This window comes from Chinchilla lanigera, unplaced genomic scaffold, assembly GCF_000276665.1.
Source record: "Chinchilla lanigera isolate Chin_1 unplaced genomic scaffold, ChiLan1.0 scaffold00134, whole genome shotgun sequence".
NCBI lineage: Eukaryota > Metazoa > Chordata > Mammalia > Rodentia > Chinchillidae > Chinchilla > Chinchilla lanigera.
The window spans coordinates 3,159,496-3,178,036 of record NW_004955535.1 but is presented as its reverse complement, the minus strand read 5'-3'; the positions used below and the strand labels follow the sequence as shown (position 1 = coordinate 3,178,036).

The window sequence follows — 18,541 nt, the reverse complement described above, 5'->3', positions numbered from 1 at the left end:
AATACAGAGTTACAAACAAAGTGGTAGGGAATTAACAATGGTGGTTGTATTACATATTGATATCTTCAAAGTGGCTTCTCATTAAAACAGATATAGACATGCAATACTGGTCAACCAAAGACTCATAGGCTTTCTCCATTCTTTGAATTATTGGGTATGTTGCTCCATCAGTGTGTTTTTAATATACACATCTATATGATTTTGTAGTTTATTTAAACTTTTAAGATTTTTTTAAAAAATATGAGGAACTATAAAGTTATAAACATAAAATATTGATAAAGTCATTTACATTGACAGTTGAAGGTTATGGGCTGTACTCCTTTCAGTTCTAAAGACTTTATTACTTTAGAGAGTGAGTAAGCAACACAGTGGAAAATTTATTATTCTGTTGCATTTCATATTAAAGTGAGGACATGCTTGCCTGAAGTTAGGAAACGCTGGGATCTAGTGATCTGTAGTAGCTTGATTAAGAAGTAAATGACTTTACAAAACTTAAGTGGTTCCTTGAGTGCCAGACTTGACAACCTAAACCTGAATGTCCTACCATCTGAACAGGTGGCACCTGAATTCAAGAACTTAACAGATTTTTTTGGATAAGTGAGAGACACTTATATATGATAATAATGATAATATATCATAATAATAATTATCAATAGGAATCCTAATTCCTTGAGCAGTAACTAGGTTAGACATTCTGTCATTATGTTTAATCCTCACAATAAGCCCTGAGGTATGTATCATCATAACTCCTTAATAAATCAGGAAACTGAGCTTCAAAATTGGTAGCAGCTTCCTCTTTGGCCACAGAGAACTGCCGGCAGAGCCAGAATTTAAATCCATGTCTTTCTGGCTTTAAAGTCATTGAATTGTTTTGCTGTTACAAAGCATGGCCTGTAAAGTCATAGTATAATCAATTAGTTCCCCCAGTGAATCATCACATAATGTAAAAAGTTCACACACCATAGTTTATATAGTCAACAAAACAAACCTGTATTTGAAACATATCACATCCCCTTTAATTATCAAGGGCAGCAGAGGCATTAAACTAGGCAGAAGGGGCCCCAACACCTAATCCTTGACCCTTTGCTGTAATGAGATGATTTCTCTATTTTGGCTCCCAAAATAATTACTAAGGATGGCTGCAAAACGGGAAGGAAGACAGAGCCTTCCTTTGCCTGAACTTGACTAGCAAAACATGAAATCTCATAAGTAAAATAACATTTTTCACGTGTTCTTCTTTGGTTAAAAGTGCCGCCAGCCAAGGTTACTTGAGTTGAGTTTCTACTTATACTTTCAGAAATTACGTGCTCTAGAACGGTGAAACTCAAAATATGGTCCTCTGAAAGACCACAGAAACTAAGGGTTTATTATGCAACTTTTACAGCAACTTTTCACCACCATGACATCCAAATGCATGATCAAAGGGTTCATTTCACTGAACAGGGTACACAGCAGGTCCACTGCTGAGCTTATGCGGTGTAACATGTGCCATGTGTGCTGTCAGTCTCAGTGGGACCATCTACAACAAAAACTGCCATCCACCCATTTGAGAAGCACTGCTCTAAAAGTGACAACCTCTTTTAATGATCAGAGAGCAAAGGACAAACTGATCACTTTCTAACCAAACTTACTACTTGATAAAAATATATATATGTAAATATATAAATATGTGTGTGTGCATGCACAACACACAAATACATACTTATATATAACATTTTTCCTAGTTACATAAGCTACGATGAGGGGGCACAAGGACTTCCCTGTAGTTATGCAAGCGATCAAGACTTTCTGGAATGACAAATTCTGAAACACTGTCACAGAATATCGCCAATTCATAAATAAGCTAATGATTCATCCACTATGTCATAAGAGAGCCTGTAAGAATATTTTTAGGTCATTTTATTACTACCATGGAGGGAATGGACTTTAAAAGTCACTATCTATTTTATGTGAGTGTTCTGACTGTTCCAAATCTCTTTCCAGCAAAATTGCAGCTCCCAGGAGACATACAGAGGTAATCAGACTTGCGTGCTTAAAAAAGAAATATTGGAAATGCCTGAATAAGAGCAGACACGTTTTTAGATGCCTTTTTTCTATGTGCAAAAATCATCTTCTGCAGATCCAGCTACATAAAATTGTACACATCTAGCACTTTTCTCCCAGCTGCAGGTATAATCTTAATGTTCCTCTTATTTGGATCAAGTAAATTCCAATTTGGCAGCACTGTTAAATTGCAAACTAGTCAGTCTGAAAGACAATTCTGAGGTTGCTTCTGAAATAAGCTTTGGGGAATCCATTCAGAAAGATCTGTTTATTTATGTTCTTCAATCAGAAGCTTTAAATCAAGTTATTTGCACCAAAAATAATGCTAGAAATATGATTTTTCCATTAAATTGCCACAGATTTTGATTTGGAAATTACATTTCTATTTTACAAATGGGGAAAATCAGTCGACCCTAATCAATGCAAAAAGGGCTAATTATTTCTTTTTTCTTTTATAAGCAGGACAGTAGAAGTAAATGGAGAACATCTCTAGCAGCCTTGATGTCTTACATATCCCATTTTGCAAATCTGAGTAAATCTCCTGTGCTAACTTTGTCAGCTACGGAATAAAGAATGTCATTTGGGATTCCACAGCTTCATTATGCTGATAAAGCAGTTTTATAAATCATGCTAGGAGTAATGGATATTCCTTTGAGAACAGTGAACTAGGAGCCATAAAAATGTGTGTTCTGGACTTGGTTACTTATCTTCTACCCATATGTCAGTACGAATGTGTCAAATCAATTCTTGAGCCTCAGTCTGCTCAAGTTGAAATGTAAAGAAGGAAAGAAACTGCTGCCCCATCTACTGATAGGATGGCAATATTTTTCTAAATGAAAAGCAGGAACTACCCTCAAGGGGATGATAGAACAGAAAATCCCAGGTCATATGCCAGCTAATTTACAGCTGGGTAAGGGTTACATGTGGTTACTTCTGAAAACACTTCGTACATAGTAAAGTGCCACACAAGTGAAATGTGTTTTTCTCTGTACCTTGAACCCAAGGCCTTCGCACTAAGCTACATTCTTAGCCCCTTTTTAATTTTTTATTTTGAGACAAAGTCTCACCAAGTCCAGTAAGTTGCCCAGGCTGGGCTCAAACTTGCCTCTTACTTCAGCCTCCCAGAGTGCTGGGATTGTAGCCATACACCACCACACCTGGTTGAATGTATAATTATTCTAAATATGATTATCTTATTATTCATATCCTCCAGGCTGGTGACGACAAAGAAATTGTGGAGTTTGGCCAACAGCATTCACACAACCAACCCTTACTCTAGACAGGAGTTAAATGAAAACCAGACATTTAGAGATGGAAGATCACTGCCCAACGTGACCAGAACACTGAGACCCAGAGAAAGTACCGGAGCAGCTGAAGGTCACACCCAACTGGGGATTTGGATCTAGTTTATGGGGATTCTAGTTTATGGCATTAGGGCAGAAGAAAGAAGTAAGGTACAAAATTTAACTCATAGCAATACCAAAGGAACTAGATGCAAGAGGAAACGAAAGTTAAATACTGAGTAGCTTAGAGTAGAACAATTTAGTTTACAAAATATGCTGAGAAAAGCATTGGGACACAGGCCTAATGCAAAAGAAATTCAGTCTTTCAGAATCCTGCAGTTTCTAATCTAAGAGCATCCTCAGGAGGGAATACTTAATGGAATATAGAAAGCCTATCACAAGAGAATGAACAAACATTTATGATATCCCTTCCTCTTCAGCAAACTAAGGAAAGAGGTGCAAGGACTTCTATGGCAGCATTCCCATCTTTGCAGCTACAATTTTTTATTATTGTTATTATTGGTGCCCGGGATTGAATCCAGGGCCCTGTATACGTTCTAGAGCTCAGCTATACCCCAAGCCCTGTTAATTACTTTAAAAATAATGGTATTCATGTATGTGGAAGCTCATAGCTTCTCAACATAACTAGGACTCAACTAGTCCTCCTAACTAATACTGCTAAAGAACCAACCCTAGCTCCGTTACACTCTAAGACTAAGCCTTTGTTTGAATTCCCTGAACCTCTTTGGGGGCAACAGACATAAAGCTAATGGTAATGATTCCTACAACATTTGCCAGTCCTTCTTTAAAACTTGAGAACTCTTCTATCATTTCAGTGAACACCATGTTGGACAGCAGGTTCCAGAACTTGTGTAACAGATAAGGCATGCTAGATCCCACTAGAACTTCAGGAAAAGAGAACTCATGTACTGAGAGGAAAAACCTGTGCTCCAAATGATTTCTATGGAGGAAAAGAAATTGGAATAAGCAACATCAGAACATACAGTTCATCTAGACTGTAATAAACTGAAATAAAGTCAGTCGACCTTCTGAAACTTAGTGATTCTCTCCACAATATCCTGTTTTTACTTATGTGTCTCTCTTTGGTACCCTGCTATTCCTCTGCTATATTGATGCTACCATGAATGTAAAAAAAAAACTCACCTTTACAAAGGAACCATGGGGGAACCCCATAGATTTCATTGTATTTATAATTAATATACACTCAATAAGGCAGACTAAAAATTACTTTTTAAAAAAAGTATTTTTAAGTGTCGCATATTATGCCTGTGTAAAGGAAGGAGCCTTTTTTTTAATTTGTTTCTCTTGTGGTGCTGGTGCTCGGTATTGAACCAAGGTCCTTACACATGCTAGACAAGTGCTCTAAATGGAGGGAGGGAGGGCTTTTAAAAATATTTTCTTAATATTTCAGTGATATTCTTATGGAACTAAACATCATTTGTGAGAAAAGGACATGCTTTTAATCATATAACTGAACTTTGTGTAAATCGAAATCACATTAGTATTTCAAAATAAATTCCAGAGCACATTACCATATAACACCTACTGATTTTGCAAATGTCTTTTGCAGCCTTAAATCACCAAAATAACCTATTAGAACTATAGTCTTTCTATTAGATCTGTAAGAATGCTGTTAGAAAATTGAAATTCACATCATGAATCAAACATGTTATTACTTGTAAGAACCCATGAAGAATAAACCCTTCTCAATATCAGCCTGTAGGATGTGGATGATCTTTTTCTGTTCCTTATTTTCCTGGAATGGGTATTTTTAAAAATCGGAATGATTAAACTTCTACAAATCCATTTGTCTGAAGAGTCAGCCAAAAGGTATCTCTTGAAAAACTATGATCACAGCAAGTTTTGGAAAAAATTTGCCCCACCCTCAGTCCAAAGCAGGAGAAAAACAAACTTATTAGACATTTTTGTTCAACACTCTCATTTTAGAGAGAAAGACATTGCTAAGGCCTACAAAAAATCAATATGGGATACTTTGTTTTTTATATCCCATTCATCCTCCTACTGTTCTCTACCACCATTCATGACTAATGGGGATAAGTCAGAAAAATGTCAAAAAGAAAAGGGTTTTCAAGTTATTCTTAGTTATTTCTTCCTGGTGAAAATCTAAGATAATGCTTTTGCAAAACTGTTAAGGTATACAAATTTTCGGGAGTCTTACATTCCTAATGATTGTGAGAGTTAATGTGAACATTTTAAATGATTTCTTTCTACAATTACTTTGCTTGGGTGGGAGCCTGACCATACTTTTCCCTTGAAATCTGGAATTTTTTTATAGGTGCACAGCATAAAAATAAGGGAAAACACCAGTATTTCTAACATTTGATGAAAGTCCCCTCTCAAAAAGGCATTTCAGAACTGTTGGGAATAATTTAAAACTAACCCTTCTTACAGTTTTTTTTTTAATCAAAAAAGCTAGTTACGTGGGAGGCTAGGACTGTCCTTTTTTGTAAATTTTGAGACAGGGTTTCACTAAGACCCTAAGTTGCCCAGGCTGAACTGAAACCTGGGATCCTCCTGCCTCAGCTTCCCACAATACTGGGATTACAGCTGTGTGCCACCGCACTTGGCTTACTTTTGCTGATCTGTCAGGTTTTCATCAGTTAAGGAATTGTAGCTGTAGGGATACTACAGGAAGGGACAAGAGTATTGATGAAGAAACATCTTTGCTAAATACCTAACTATAGATAATATAAATACATTCTTTTAAAAAATCAGGGCAAGCCGGGCATGGTGGTGCACATCTGTAATCCCAGCACTTCGGAGGCTGAGGTAAGAGGATCACTGTGAGTATGAGGCCAGACTGAGCTACATAGTGAGTTCAAAGCCAGCATAGATGACATGGTGAGATTGTGTCTCAGAAATAGAGCAACAACAAGAAAAATCCGGGCAAAAAGAATGAAAAACATTTCAAATTTATTATCTGCAGATCTCCAACGCTACTATTTCAAGTATGATTATATCCACTCATCAGTTGCTGCTCACGTGCTCATGTTCAGCTGTTACAAAGAACTTCTGATTGACAATCCTAAAATGCCCAGATCCCAAGCAGGGAATACCTAAATGCTTTCCTTAGTAAAGCAACTGACATAAACTAGTGTTGACCAAGCTCCTTGGGGATTCGGGCAAATTAGAGAATGAAAATCGCCTCAGAAGTGGGCATACTTAGGAAATGTGTAACGCTGAAGCATATGGCGAACCATTCAGTGTAGCTTCCACATTCAGGTGTCTGTAGAAGGGGGAAGAGAGGGCAGAAGCAACATTTTCATCTTTTCAGCATGCCACCACACATATGAATGTCCAGGAGAGCAAGCTAGATGCAGCCTAAAACGTCGGCCATGCCAGACTGTAACATCATACATCCTCTCATGAACCAAGTGAAGGTGAAGTCTTCAAACCATTTCATCTGGCTCAAAATGGCAACTTAGATCTAAAGAGCTGCCTCTCAAAGGAGAAAAATAGAAGCTGATAAGTAAAAATGAAAATAAAAGGTTTTTTTTCATCCAGCGATGTTATATTTCAACTTTGAAGCACTATAATTTGGCGAGGCAAAGGGCAATGCTGGCATTTATTTTTGTTGGTCATCTCAAGAGATGAGGATATAACTAAGTCATTCATTTAATGGGTGCTGGTTAACAGTACAAAAAGGAATAGCTAGTGTCTTGGAACTCATCATACCATTTCTAGAAACATCATGCTTTGTTCCAGAAATACTGTACCATTTGAGGACCTTTCTATTACCAGGTAAAAGCGTCACTTTGTACACTTTTGTAGGAGGTATGTAGTAACCAATGTGGACATGCGCTGCTGAGTGCATAGAATCAATGACTGGAGAAAACACTAGCAGTAAGACGAGGGTCAAATCCTGCTATACGCCAGGCATGGTGGTGCTCGCCTGTAATCCTAGCATTCTTGGAGGCTGAAGCAGGAGGATCTGAAGTTTGACTCCTCCCAAGGCAACTTAGTGAGATCCTGTCTCAAAATACAAAAATAAAAGTGGCTTGGGGTACATAACAGTGGTAAAGCAATATTGGGCTCAATCCCCAATATCGAGGGAAAAAAATCCTAACATAACCTCAGATAGCTATGTAGCCTTGATCAGCACCTCTCTGAATATGTCTTCACTGTTCCAAGACATGTGAATTTTAACACAACCCACTCGGTAAGTAGGCTGCTGGTATGTCACATGTGGACCACAGAATCCAGCCCTCAATAAATGAGAGAGACTATATGAGTCATCATTTGGATGAAAGTCCAAGGAGTATATGACTTTAACAAAAATAGTGGAAATAGTTCTGAAAGATGAAAAGCAAATTTGAACACCTATTTCATCTGCAAGATGTTTGTTATGAGGTTAGCAACAGTCATTCTCAAAGAGGGCTGGAACTGATCACATGCTTACATGGTTACATTTTATTATATGCAAATTATACCTCAATAAAGTTGGCTTACTGAAAGAGGAATTTTTCAGTACATGAACTGTCAAATGCCCTGCAACTATAAAATTCCATCATCTTCCAAAATGGACTGATCTTCCCAACGTCACAAGCTGTGCCAGATTATCAGCTTTGAGTTTATCACCACATCCAAACTAGTATAATGATCAAATATATATTTAATTCCTACTGAAGGTGCAAACATCTATATACTGATAGTCTGTAATGAGCGTTTTATCAACCATGTTTATAATTTCTCATTACAGACTAACTAAAAGTGAATGTTACTGAATGATATGCAACCAAATGGAAATATAGCTATATTCTTTGTAGGTGAGGAAAACAGGTCATAAAACGAACAGTTCATTTTGACATTTTTTTTCTTTTCTTCAGTACTGACGATCAACACAGGGTTTCATGCATGCTAGGTAAGCACTTTACCACTAAGCTTCATCCCAACTCTCCATCACTAAAATTTTATCTTGAGACAGAGTCAAGCTGGCCTCAAATCTGCAATCCTGTTCAACCTTTCCACTACCTGGGATTACAGGTACGTGTCATCACATACCTGTAGTATGGCTATATATAGTTCTTTTGGTACTGAGAACTGAACTCAGGGCCTTTGCACTGAGCTACATCCCCAGCCCCTTTAAAAAAACAATTTTCTTGTCTTTTTTTTTTTTTTTTTGAGAGAGAGGGTCTCATCATGTACTTCAGGCTGACGTCGAACTCATGGCAATCCTTCTGCTTCAGCCTCCTGAATGCTGGAATTATAGGCATGTACCACCATGCCCTGCTCTTTAAAAAATTGGTTTTTATTTGAGAAAAGGTCTTGCTAAACTGCTCACACTGGGCTCAAACATCCAGTTCTCCTGCCTTGGCCTGTCAGAATGCTGTGATTACAGGTATGTACCACCATGCCTGGCTGGAAACATTTTTTTATGGAAAGTAAGTTTTGAAGATACAGGATTAGTAAACATACAACTCTAAGGGATGGTTTATGGATGATTTTTTTCTTCTTTTTTGTTACTTAGCGTGTGTGTGTGTGTGTGTATTGTATGTGTGTGTGTATGTTGCTGCCTTTTTTTTTTTTTGCTGTTGTTAGAGATCAAACCCAGGGCCTGATAGACAGGAGCCAAGCACTCTACTACTAACTACATCCCCAGCCTTGCCTACAATTTTAAACTTAAAAAAATGAACAAGTGTAAATTCTATAATAATGACTTTTAAATAAAATAGTAGATGACAGTACTACAACTAGAGATCACAGCAATGAGAGTAGAAAATGTTATCAGTGGGCTAGATCTCTATGCACTACAGGTTATAATCAGAAGGCTCCTGGACAGGTTGAAATCAGCCTTTGATGACAGATATCCAGTTTCTCTTGAAACTCAGAGGTCCTTAGAGTACTGGGCTAGGAAGATCTGTTCACCCAGCATCACTACTACTGCTGCCCACTTCACATGAAAACTTCATTCTCTCATTTGCCAAAACGTAAGCATTTATATTTTCCACTTGTAGTATAAATAGTCCAGTTTTATAAGCCAAAAACATTCTGCCGGGGCTGAAAAATTAGTGCTGAAAGATTCACTGGCTGCAATTATATTTAAATTCAAAAAAGTTTATGCACTCACTGCTACACTGACATAACCTAATATTACTTGAGCTGCATTGGGTATCTCTCTGTAGGAGAATTATAGATAATGTTTCCTTTCTCATTTTTTAGTATTTTTCAGGTTTTGTCAAAGAAATTTATGTCATTTATAATTGGAAAAAATATTTAACAGAATAGTTTTTTGGCAAATATTTCCTACTCTAGTCCTTAGTGTCCCTATAGCTACAATTCATTAACCAATGAAAACTTGACAGAAAATCAGTGGTAGCCACACACACACACTCTTAGGCACCCTGATTGCCATGGACTTTACAATGTAACTTTAAATCCAAAGTGATCCACTTCATGTATTTAATCAATAAACATGTCCATTCACAAAAATGCACTTTAAAAAGTAGAAAGGGCATGATATTTTTTTGAATTAAAAAAAAAAAGTAATAAGAAAAAAACTAGCCACATTGTAAGAAAATGCATTCTGGATTATTCCCTACAAAGCTAAAAAGACAGAATGAACCATGGAATGTAAATGAGATTCATGTTGTCCCCTTATTTGTATGCTGTGTGCCTGTTTTAAAAATTCCAAGTTATGAGAGGAAAACAACCCATCAGGCTCTCACAGTGACACCCAGCAAGCCATAGTAAAGAAATCATTGAAATGATCACACTCACAAGCCGACAGGACTTAGGAACTGTGAGCACTGGCAGGATGGCAGAATTCTTTGACACAATATTCATGATTTGGCAAAAACATTGCCTTATTTTCATGTGGAAGAAATCATTAGGAATAACTTGAGGGCATGGTGGCGCATGCCTGTAATGCACGCAATCCCTTCACTTGAAGGCTGAGGCAGGAGGATAACCTGAGTTCCAGGCCAGCCTAGGCTCCATCATGAGTTCAAGGCCAGCCTAAACTCACAGTGAAACCCTGTCTCAGAAAATAAATACAGGGGGCTGGGGATTTAGCTCAGAGGCACAGCGCCTGCCTGGCAAGTACAAGGTCGTGAGTTTGATTCCCAGTACCGAAAACCACCCCTCCAAAAAAAACCAAAAACCAAAAAACAAAAACAAAACAAAAAGAATAATTTGAAACCATGTGTTTTGATTGAAAAACAGCCATGTTTCTCCATCCTTTCAGGCAGCAAATAAAACTAAAAGGACCTTCAGGTATGTTGAATTTGCAGGAAGCAGTTAAATTCTAAAAGTTATTACTATGAGATCTCTGGGGGAAGAAAGAAAGCTGATTGTCAATTTTGAGTAGAAACATGCTGTTGCTTTTACCCTTAAAATAATCGTGACTTGCACCTTACAAATCACATCGTACAGAAAGTCACATGTTATTTAATCACCAGGAAACATGGTCACATCCTTACCTAAAGACTGGTAGAGCTCTGTCATTTTGGGGTGGTCCCAGCAAGTTGTCTGGGTCTCGTGGCTAAAACACAAATATAAAGAGAGACTTTAGAATTTACAATGGGCAGTACACAGAAAGGAAAATGAAAACAACACGGTTTACTTTTGAATCATTTGGCATCTTTACTTCCCAGGAGTCCCTGTTTGTCTTCCAAGCAGAGGCTGCTGTCTTCATTTACGAAGAGAAATGCAATATGAACAGTATTTCGTTACAGAATTTGTTTTTTTTTTTTTTTTGTACCCACGAATGGAGTGCCCTACTATAATAAACTGGCCTTGTTGTATAATCAATAATTGAAAAATCAAGATTTGTTCACCCAACCAGTGTGGAATATAAAGAAAGGACACTGACAATTGTTCCTTGATTCTGTCAAAAGAGATACAGGACGTTATTTCCACAGCTATAAATCATCTCACTTCTCATTTGCTTTCACTGTCCAGACCCTGTTCCAATGCGCTTCCTTCTCCGTATCCAGATATCGTATCTGTGACCTCTGTCTCCCACTTCAGGTTCAGGTATATCCCGCAGCCGACATCATACATCATACATTCCCTCTTCCCATGACTTCTAAACTGTCTTAACTCAGTACTCGCTATACAGCTCCACCTCTTCCTATATTTACTTGGGCCTGAATGAAGCATTCACAGTTCTACTGCATTTCTTGAAGGGTAGTTGCCTGCTATCAGCTCCTGCCACAAAAGGAACAAAACACCTTTGTTCCTCATTCAATTACAGGAATAAACCCAGGAGAGATAACTAGGTATACCTTTCCTTACTTTGGCCCATCTACATAAATCACCATAGCATTGTATTTCCAGTTTTCGGGGATTACATGATAGACTTTGATAAAGTAAAATACAGCTTTGAGCAATATTCAGTCCTTCTATGCAGAGCCTATTCATAATCTTGGAGGGAGGCTGGAGAATGGAGAAATCACTTAAATTTGGGCACTTCAACGGGACCAGAAAGTACAAAGGCCTCACGCAAAAAAGAGGCACTTGTTGAGGCAACAATATCAAGTGGCCTCAGAATAGGTTTTGAATTTTAAGACTCTGCGCCCTACTGGCTATGAAATTTGGGGCAATCCTACTCGCCTGGGATAGTCAAAGGATCAGATGACACAGGGAATTGACTGGCAGCTTTTGGTGTTCAATCTGTGGTCGGTTTTGTTATCATGTGGTCCCCAAATTACAGGCCATTAAAAGCAAACCTTGCATTAGTTGATTATACTACAGATGTGGATCCAATAGCAGGAAATTAGTCAAACCTAAGAAACACCCTTCCTAGAGAGCAAAAACACCTCTTAAGCATATAGTACTACCTCGGTTTTAAAAACATAAGTTAAAAAGAGAAACACTTAAAGTAGTTTGACAAATATCATCATAACTCTCACAATGACATATGGAAATTACCAAGGGGCGCCTCTTCAAAGACCATCCCTGTGATATTTACCATTTGGTGACTGATGGACAAAGGGTAGTGAAATCAATTGGTAAGAAAATGTTCATTTGTGAAGCCCTGTCTCGCTCTCTCCCAAATATGTTCGTTTCTGTTTTACTTCTCCGCAGAGAAAATTCACATTTGAGGAGTGCCAACAGCTGCTTATCAGTTGAGGGAATTTAACCGAGTGATATGGAAGTATGAAGGAGAACAGGAGACGTGGTCCAGGCTTTAGGGGGCTTTAGGAACCTCCCCTGACAGAGCCGGTTTATGATCTGTAGAAGGGGTAGGCAGGACTGGTACTTTATATGCACAGCACAAGGAGGCTGCAGCTTGCAGCTACATGGAAAAAGTGTGCCTGGGTGTTTTTTAGCTCAGAGAGTAATTGGGTACCAATTCCACACACAGGTGCAGAGCAAGAAAAGGTTACCTTCCACTGAGACCACCCTGAACTCAGGCCCCCCCATTTCCAGAAAGGCCTTCCAGATGTGAGCCCCAGGGAGGGAGGAAGGTGGAAGAAGGGGGAAGCACCTGTGCCCACGCGGACTAGACAAGCTGTGTAACGACAGTATCCCATCTCCAGGACTTTTGGAAGACTGTAGCCTCTTCAATGAATCTTCAGAAAACCATCTGGCCGAGCTGATAAACCTGGCCAGACACAGACTGGGAACCACCCTGAAAAGCCACCATCTGGAATGAACCTCAAATCAGAGGAACATGGCAAAGAAACTTGTACCAAATGCCGTTCTGAATGGAATGAGACATATGCATACGATTTATAGGAGAACCCGCTGAAAGTTAGAGGAGGCTTCCTGTACCTTCTCACCTCTGAAAAAAAATGACATCACTGCCAACATATCTACATTTCTATCTTTTTAAGGATTTCATTTTGCAGTTTCAAAATTATGCAAAGGATTTTAAAAATTATTTTTGATCATTCAGTCCTTAATGAAACTGAAATTTCCTGTACTGGAAGACAGAAGAAACTGTCAGCTCCCAACCACATTACTTATTTGTATGTTAAGATATTAGTGCTGTACTAGCGCTGTTCTCCTTACTAGCTGTGATTTTGGGGAATTTGAATAGCAAATAAATGAACTCCTCAATAATCCGAAATGCCAACCTCCTTTTACCTTCTTCCCCTGTAACACAAAAACTTTTATTTTTTTAAGCCATGCAAAATAACCAGAAAAACAGATTTAGATTTCACCTTTGCTGTCTTAGTTTCACTTCAACTGCAAACCCAGTAACTAAGTGAAAGAAGTGAGCACAAGTGGAAAGAAAAAAAGAATAAAAGATGTGACTAATTCTCAAAAGTAGAAAAATAACCTTTGAATCATTTAATGGTTAAAGAAAATGCTTGGCAACATCGTTGAAAGGACTTCACAGGTTTTGCTGACTCTCTGATGAACCACACATTCACTTCCCTGTAAGTGGGTGTTTTTTACCTGTGCCGAATCCAAGCCTTACTGGGACATATTTAACCCCCCCCAAATCGACAGGGAAGATGAATGTGGATGGGATGAAATAACAAGTACAAATCTGCATCACTCACATCCGTATTCTACCTTACAGGACAAACGTTTTGTTTTTTGCTTTTGATCAGTGCAGATTTTACAGCTGTACTCCTTACTCTATGCCTGTCTTCAAAAACACAGTAGAGAATTCTCAGCAACTCCATGAGAAGCAGCTCACATTTATCCAGAATACGCAGAAAATATAGAAAAATACAGAGTGCACTTCACTTTCCACCTTGGAAACCCACTCCCCCTACGCTGTGACCAGCCCAAAAGGAAATTCTGAAACCTGTGCACATGGAATAGGTACACTTTTGTTCGGCCTCCCTGAGAACAATGCTCACCATAGATCACAAGTCTGTATGTACATTAATGCAGACTAGCTTTATAAATCACCCTTCAAATGCTCTTCTAGTCTTTAAAAAATGTTACTGATTTTGCCCTGCTGGCCCCAAAACCTATTACCAGACATCCCTCTCTGAGCAGTATTCAAGCTAAGAGTTCTCTTTCTTTTCTCTCTGTGCAAACCACAATCATCTTTTTTTTTTTCCTTTTATGTGAGACCTGATGCAAATTAAAATATATAATCATTGGCTATGAGAAAGACCCAGGAATACCTACTTGTCAATATTAAGAAATTAAAGCATTACTCTACTAAGTGCAGGGCTGACCTAATTTCCTACCATACAATTTAAATTTTTCTCTCACCTTCTTTAGTTTCAAGTAGTGTGCAAGGTTATTATAACCGCCTCAGAGCTGTTCCTGCTGTCAGTGCTGGAATAGTCAGACTTATTGGAATTGCTTTTTTAGTTTCTTAAAAGCAAACACTAAACATTTATAAAAAGTAACAAATATCTACTGCTTTCACTGGGGAAATGGCAGTTGCCTAATTAAAATAAGATTTCTTCTGCCACTGCTGTTATTTGGTACTGAAAATGTTCTGAACAGTTGCCTTTAAAATATATATACATTAATAATACATCTATCTATATCTTTCCACTAGTTCCAGGGAGGAACTGAGAGCTACGCAATGATAGAGAAAGGTAGCGTTCTCTTGCAATTTGCAGAAAATTAGAGTTTGGCTTCATATATACTCTGGAGCCCATTGATCCACACACACAAATGATTTCTCTTTAATCTGGGGATCATACTCTTTTTCTAGAGAAACCTTGGCATTTGCATGCTAAATTGTTGAACTTGGCTTGCACTGCTGGAATACTGGCAGGGTGGGGATGGGAAAATATATTCAAAAGTTTCTGCTACTGTGGGGAGTGGGCTAAGGATGATGAGTGTCAATCTGAGCCTCAGAAATCCTATTTTAGTTCCCATTTCTTGTTCCCTGGAATATTTAAAATTTTCTTCTGCTTGGCTCAAACCAGGGCAAAGATGATTGCCTCGGTGGCTGTTCCGGTTGTTACTTGTCCTCTGTTCTATTTGTTTTTCAAGGTTTACCTCCCACCTACCCTCAACTTTAGTTAAAGCAATTTCACTTCAGGATCATGTCCAAACCAAGATCAAACAATGATGACTGAAACCAATTCCAGGGCGATGAAGGGTCAGACACCTTTCCTACAACCATGTTGTTTCACTTGCTCTTCTCCCTTCTCCAGGAGCAACTGTCTCCTCCAGAGAGAAGCTTTGGAAAAGGAGACTCAAAATCTCGGCCAAAAAAAAAAAAAGGGGGGGGAAAGGATGGGGGGGGCGGGGGGGCAAACAGCGATGACAGGGACAAAGAACCAGACGGGTCAAGAGCTCATTAGACACGAAAGAATGTAGATTTCACTTAAGGACTTTGGTTCACCAGTTAAATCTGGTGGATTTCTTCATGGTGTTAAAGCATTTTCTAATTAATACTATGTATCCCTCGAGCAACTAAATCCCTTCAATTCAAGCTTCAAACTTAACTTCAAATATAAAGCAAAAGTCTCCTGCCCTTTTCATTGCCATGTTTGGGTCGGGAATGACAAACTTTCCTTAAAGACGGGCTGACACCTGGAGAAACCCAAGAGAAGGGCACCCCAGAAGTGACTCCCCACCCAACCCCAGAGGGCAAAGAAAGCCGGACCAACCAATCGAACGAACAAACCAACCAAAACCCTTGATCCTCTCTCAGTTATATTCTTTACTTCTGGGCTTTAATCGGTCTTTCTTTCCCGATTGCTACGTCTCAAGGTATGCAATGGGCGCTGGAGAAAAACGTAGCGAGGGAAATGTCAGTTGGAATCCTCGGAAGAAATCAGGCAGAAAGTTGACCTTTTGGCACTTGCAGTGCAATGCAAGGCACAGCCGTGCTCGCCCCTTCCTCCTGAGAGGTCCAGCAGCGGTATAGGAACAGCCTAGCCCGCCTGGCTCACGTCCACACCGGCAGCCCGGAAAGAAGCGAAAAGCTCCCTGGGTCCCGATCCCCGCGTGAGGAACGCGCTGTCCCCCTCTGGGCAAGGGGAGAAACCAGCTTTTTCTCTCCGAGCCCGTCCCAAAACCCGGGAGAGCGGCTGCCCCCGAGCCCTGCACCGGGGAAAGCCCCGGGGGCGCACCTGCAGCGGCGCCGCCGGAACCCGCGGAAGAGCTTCCTCGACGCCCGGGAGCTCGGGGCCAGCCGCCGCCGGTCCAAGTTTTGGCTTCCTCCGCGTGCCCCTGCTCACTGCTCGTGCCACAAGTGCACGGATTGCGGCTGAGGGGCCCGGGGCCGCGATCCACTTACCCTTTGAGCTGCTCCCTCATGGCTGCAAGGGCTCCGCGATCGAGGGCGGGCACAAGCGGAGGAGTGAGCTTTCCACAGCCGCCGGGCTCCCCGAAAGTCGAGCGCCGCCGCCGCCGCCGCCACCCAGGCTCGCAGCCGAAAGCACTGCGGAGGAGCTGGTGCTGGCGGGCGGGCCGGGGAGGGGGCGCTGCGGGCAGACGGGGCGGGGCCGGGGCGGGCTCCGCCCCCACCTAGGGAACTGGGAACTCGGACTACCAGGGACCGGGCAGTTAGAGCTCTTGAAACAGAAAGAAAAGAGAAAAAGGAAAAGAAAAAGAAAAAAGAAAGAAAGAAAGAAAAAGAAACAAGAAGGGATTTAAGGTAGACCTAGGAACCTGAAAGCCACGCAGCGCTCTGCAACTGCACCCTCTTAAAACCTCCAGCGGGACTACTTGTTGCCTAAATAAATGACCTAGATGGGTATGACCTCATCGCAGATAATTAGTGTGTAGACTTAGAGTTTTCTTTTCAGAAAATAAAAGAAAAATCACATGCGTGCCCCCCTCCCTGCTCAATTAAAGATTAAAAAGCTAGAGCAGTAAAGACATAGAGTTCAGGTTAAGCTCATCTTGGGTTCAGTGGGATTCTTAAAAAGCATTCGCATCTGTGATAGAAGAGTAATTCTCTAAATATACTATTAGCATCATCTGGGAACTGCTTAGAACTACAAATCCCGCTCTCAAGGCCTCCTGTATTAGAAGCCCGGGACACTCTTAACACTTGAGAAGCCCCACTACCAGGGGTATTGCACCCTATAGTCTTTCCGTGTGCTTGTAGGGAAATCTCAAAGGAACTCTTTTCCAATGGGATATTTTATTCAAAAACTTACAGGGATGAGACAGTTCAAATATATCTCATCTTAAAGTCTGCAATATGGTGATACAGGTTAACTACACACAATTATTTTAAGCTTGGAAATATTCCAAAAAGAAGCTAGCCTTCACTAGCAGGCTAAATTTTCCCAAACCTCCACAGGATATCTTCAAGTCCAAAGAGTATCTTGTGATAAACTCGATTAGTGTTTACAGTGTCCCTCTTTGTCTATTTATTTGGTTGGCCTGCCTTTTTTTTTTTTTTTCATCTTCTTTCACACATTTGCTTTTCACTCTCTCTTCTGGTTGATTCATTCCTCTTCAGTCTACAGTTTAAATGTATTCTCCCTTTCTTTTTAAATATGCTTTTTCTCAACGTTTTCCCCCTAGATTGTTGGAGCTGAAAGGACAAGAGACATCAATCTCCATTTACTGTGTGATGCAGCACCACAGAGGAGAAAAAATAAAGTAGTGAACCAAAGCAGAAGGGGATGCCAGGTTTCTTCATTACCTTCGACAAACCAGATAAAAACATAAACATTATTGCTATAGACATGTGCATGGAGGTATGATTGGTGTTGCTGTTTCAAAGCAAATATGGCATGGCTGCTGGCATGTGGCCTCATAAATTGAGACTTGTTAGTGCCTTCCTTCAGCAACTTTAAGCTACTGAGTTGTGGAGGCAGCTGCTATTATGGTCTGAGGAGGGCACAATAGGATTCATTTTGAGTGAGGATGTACCTTAGTCTGAAAACAATTCTAGGTGTGCCCTTATCTTTAGGAGATAGGGATTAGTGTCCTCTGATGAGAAAGTGGTAGCCTTTGCAGTAATCAGGGACAGTAATCTCTATGTCAATGTGGGACATCACTTAAGTCTTCTTTATCTTTATTTCAATTAAAAGATACAAACCTCACAGCATGGACATTTCTAAATATTAGAAATCAACCAAAGGGCCTGCAACACCTGTGTGGTGAGACATGTCATTCTCTTGCTTCCCCAGGCATTTAAAAAAAATTGTTGTTGGTTTTACAGTTTTAAATTAGCTACACAAGATTCGGGAGTTCTGGTACGATTCTCTAAAAGATAAATGCAGAATTCTATTTTCTCACTGTCCAATTAGAAAACTATGAAGGATGATTTGTGTGGGGAGGGGGGTGGAAAATAAGAAATCACTATTCAGATTTTTAAAAATTTGACAGATGGC

The 18,541-nt window shown here is 39.8% G+C and overlaps 1 protein-coding gene across 6 annotated transcripts in view; it reads right to left on the bottom strand.

The window, feature by feature from the left end:
* Dmd (dystrophin) overlaps positions 1–18,541 on the bottom strand; it is a 2,013,932-nt gene that overhangs the window by 118,979 nt on the left and 1,876,412 nt on the right. For 4 of the 6 annotated variants that reach the window (XM_005410486.1, XM_005410487.1, XM_005410488.1 and 1 more), the window contains exons 1-2: positions 16,486–16,646; positions 10,787–10,848 (exon numbers count right to left, since the gene is read on the bottom strand). In XM_005410486.1, the coding sequence (XP_005410543.1) occupies positions 10,787–10,848; positions 16,486–16,505 (82 nt within the window). In that variant the 5' untranslated portion in view covers positions 16,506–16,646. Of the gene's footprint in view, positions 1–10,786; positions 10,849–16,485; positions 16,647–18,541 lie in introns of those variants that run through there. The other 2 variants (XM_013507710.1, XM_005410485.2) reach the window with 1 other exon arrangement.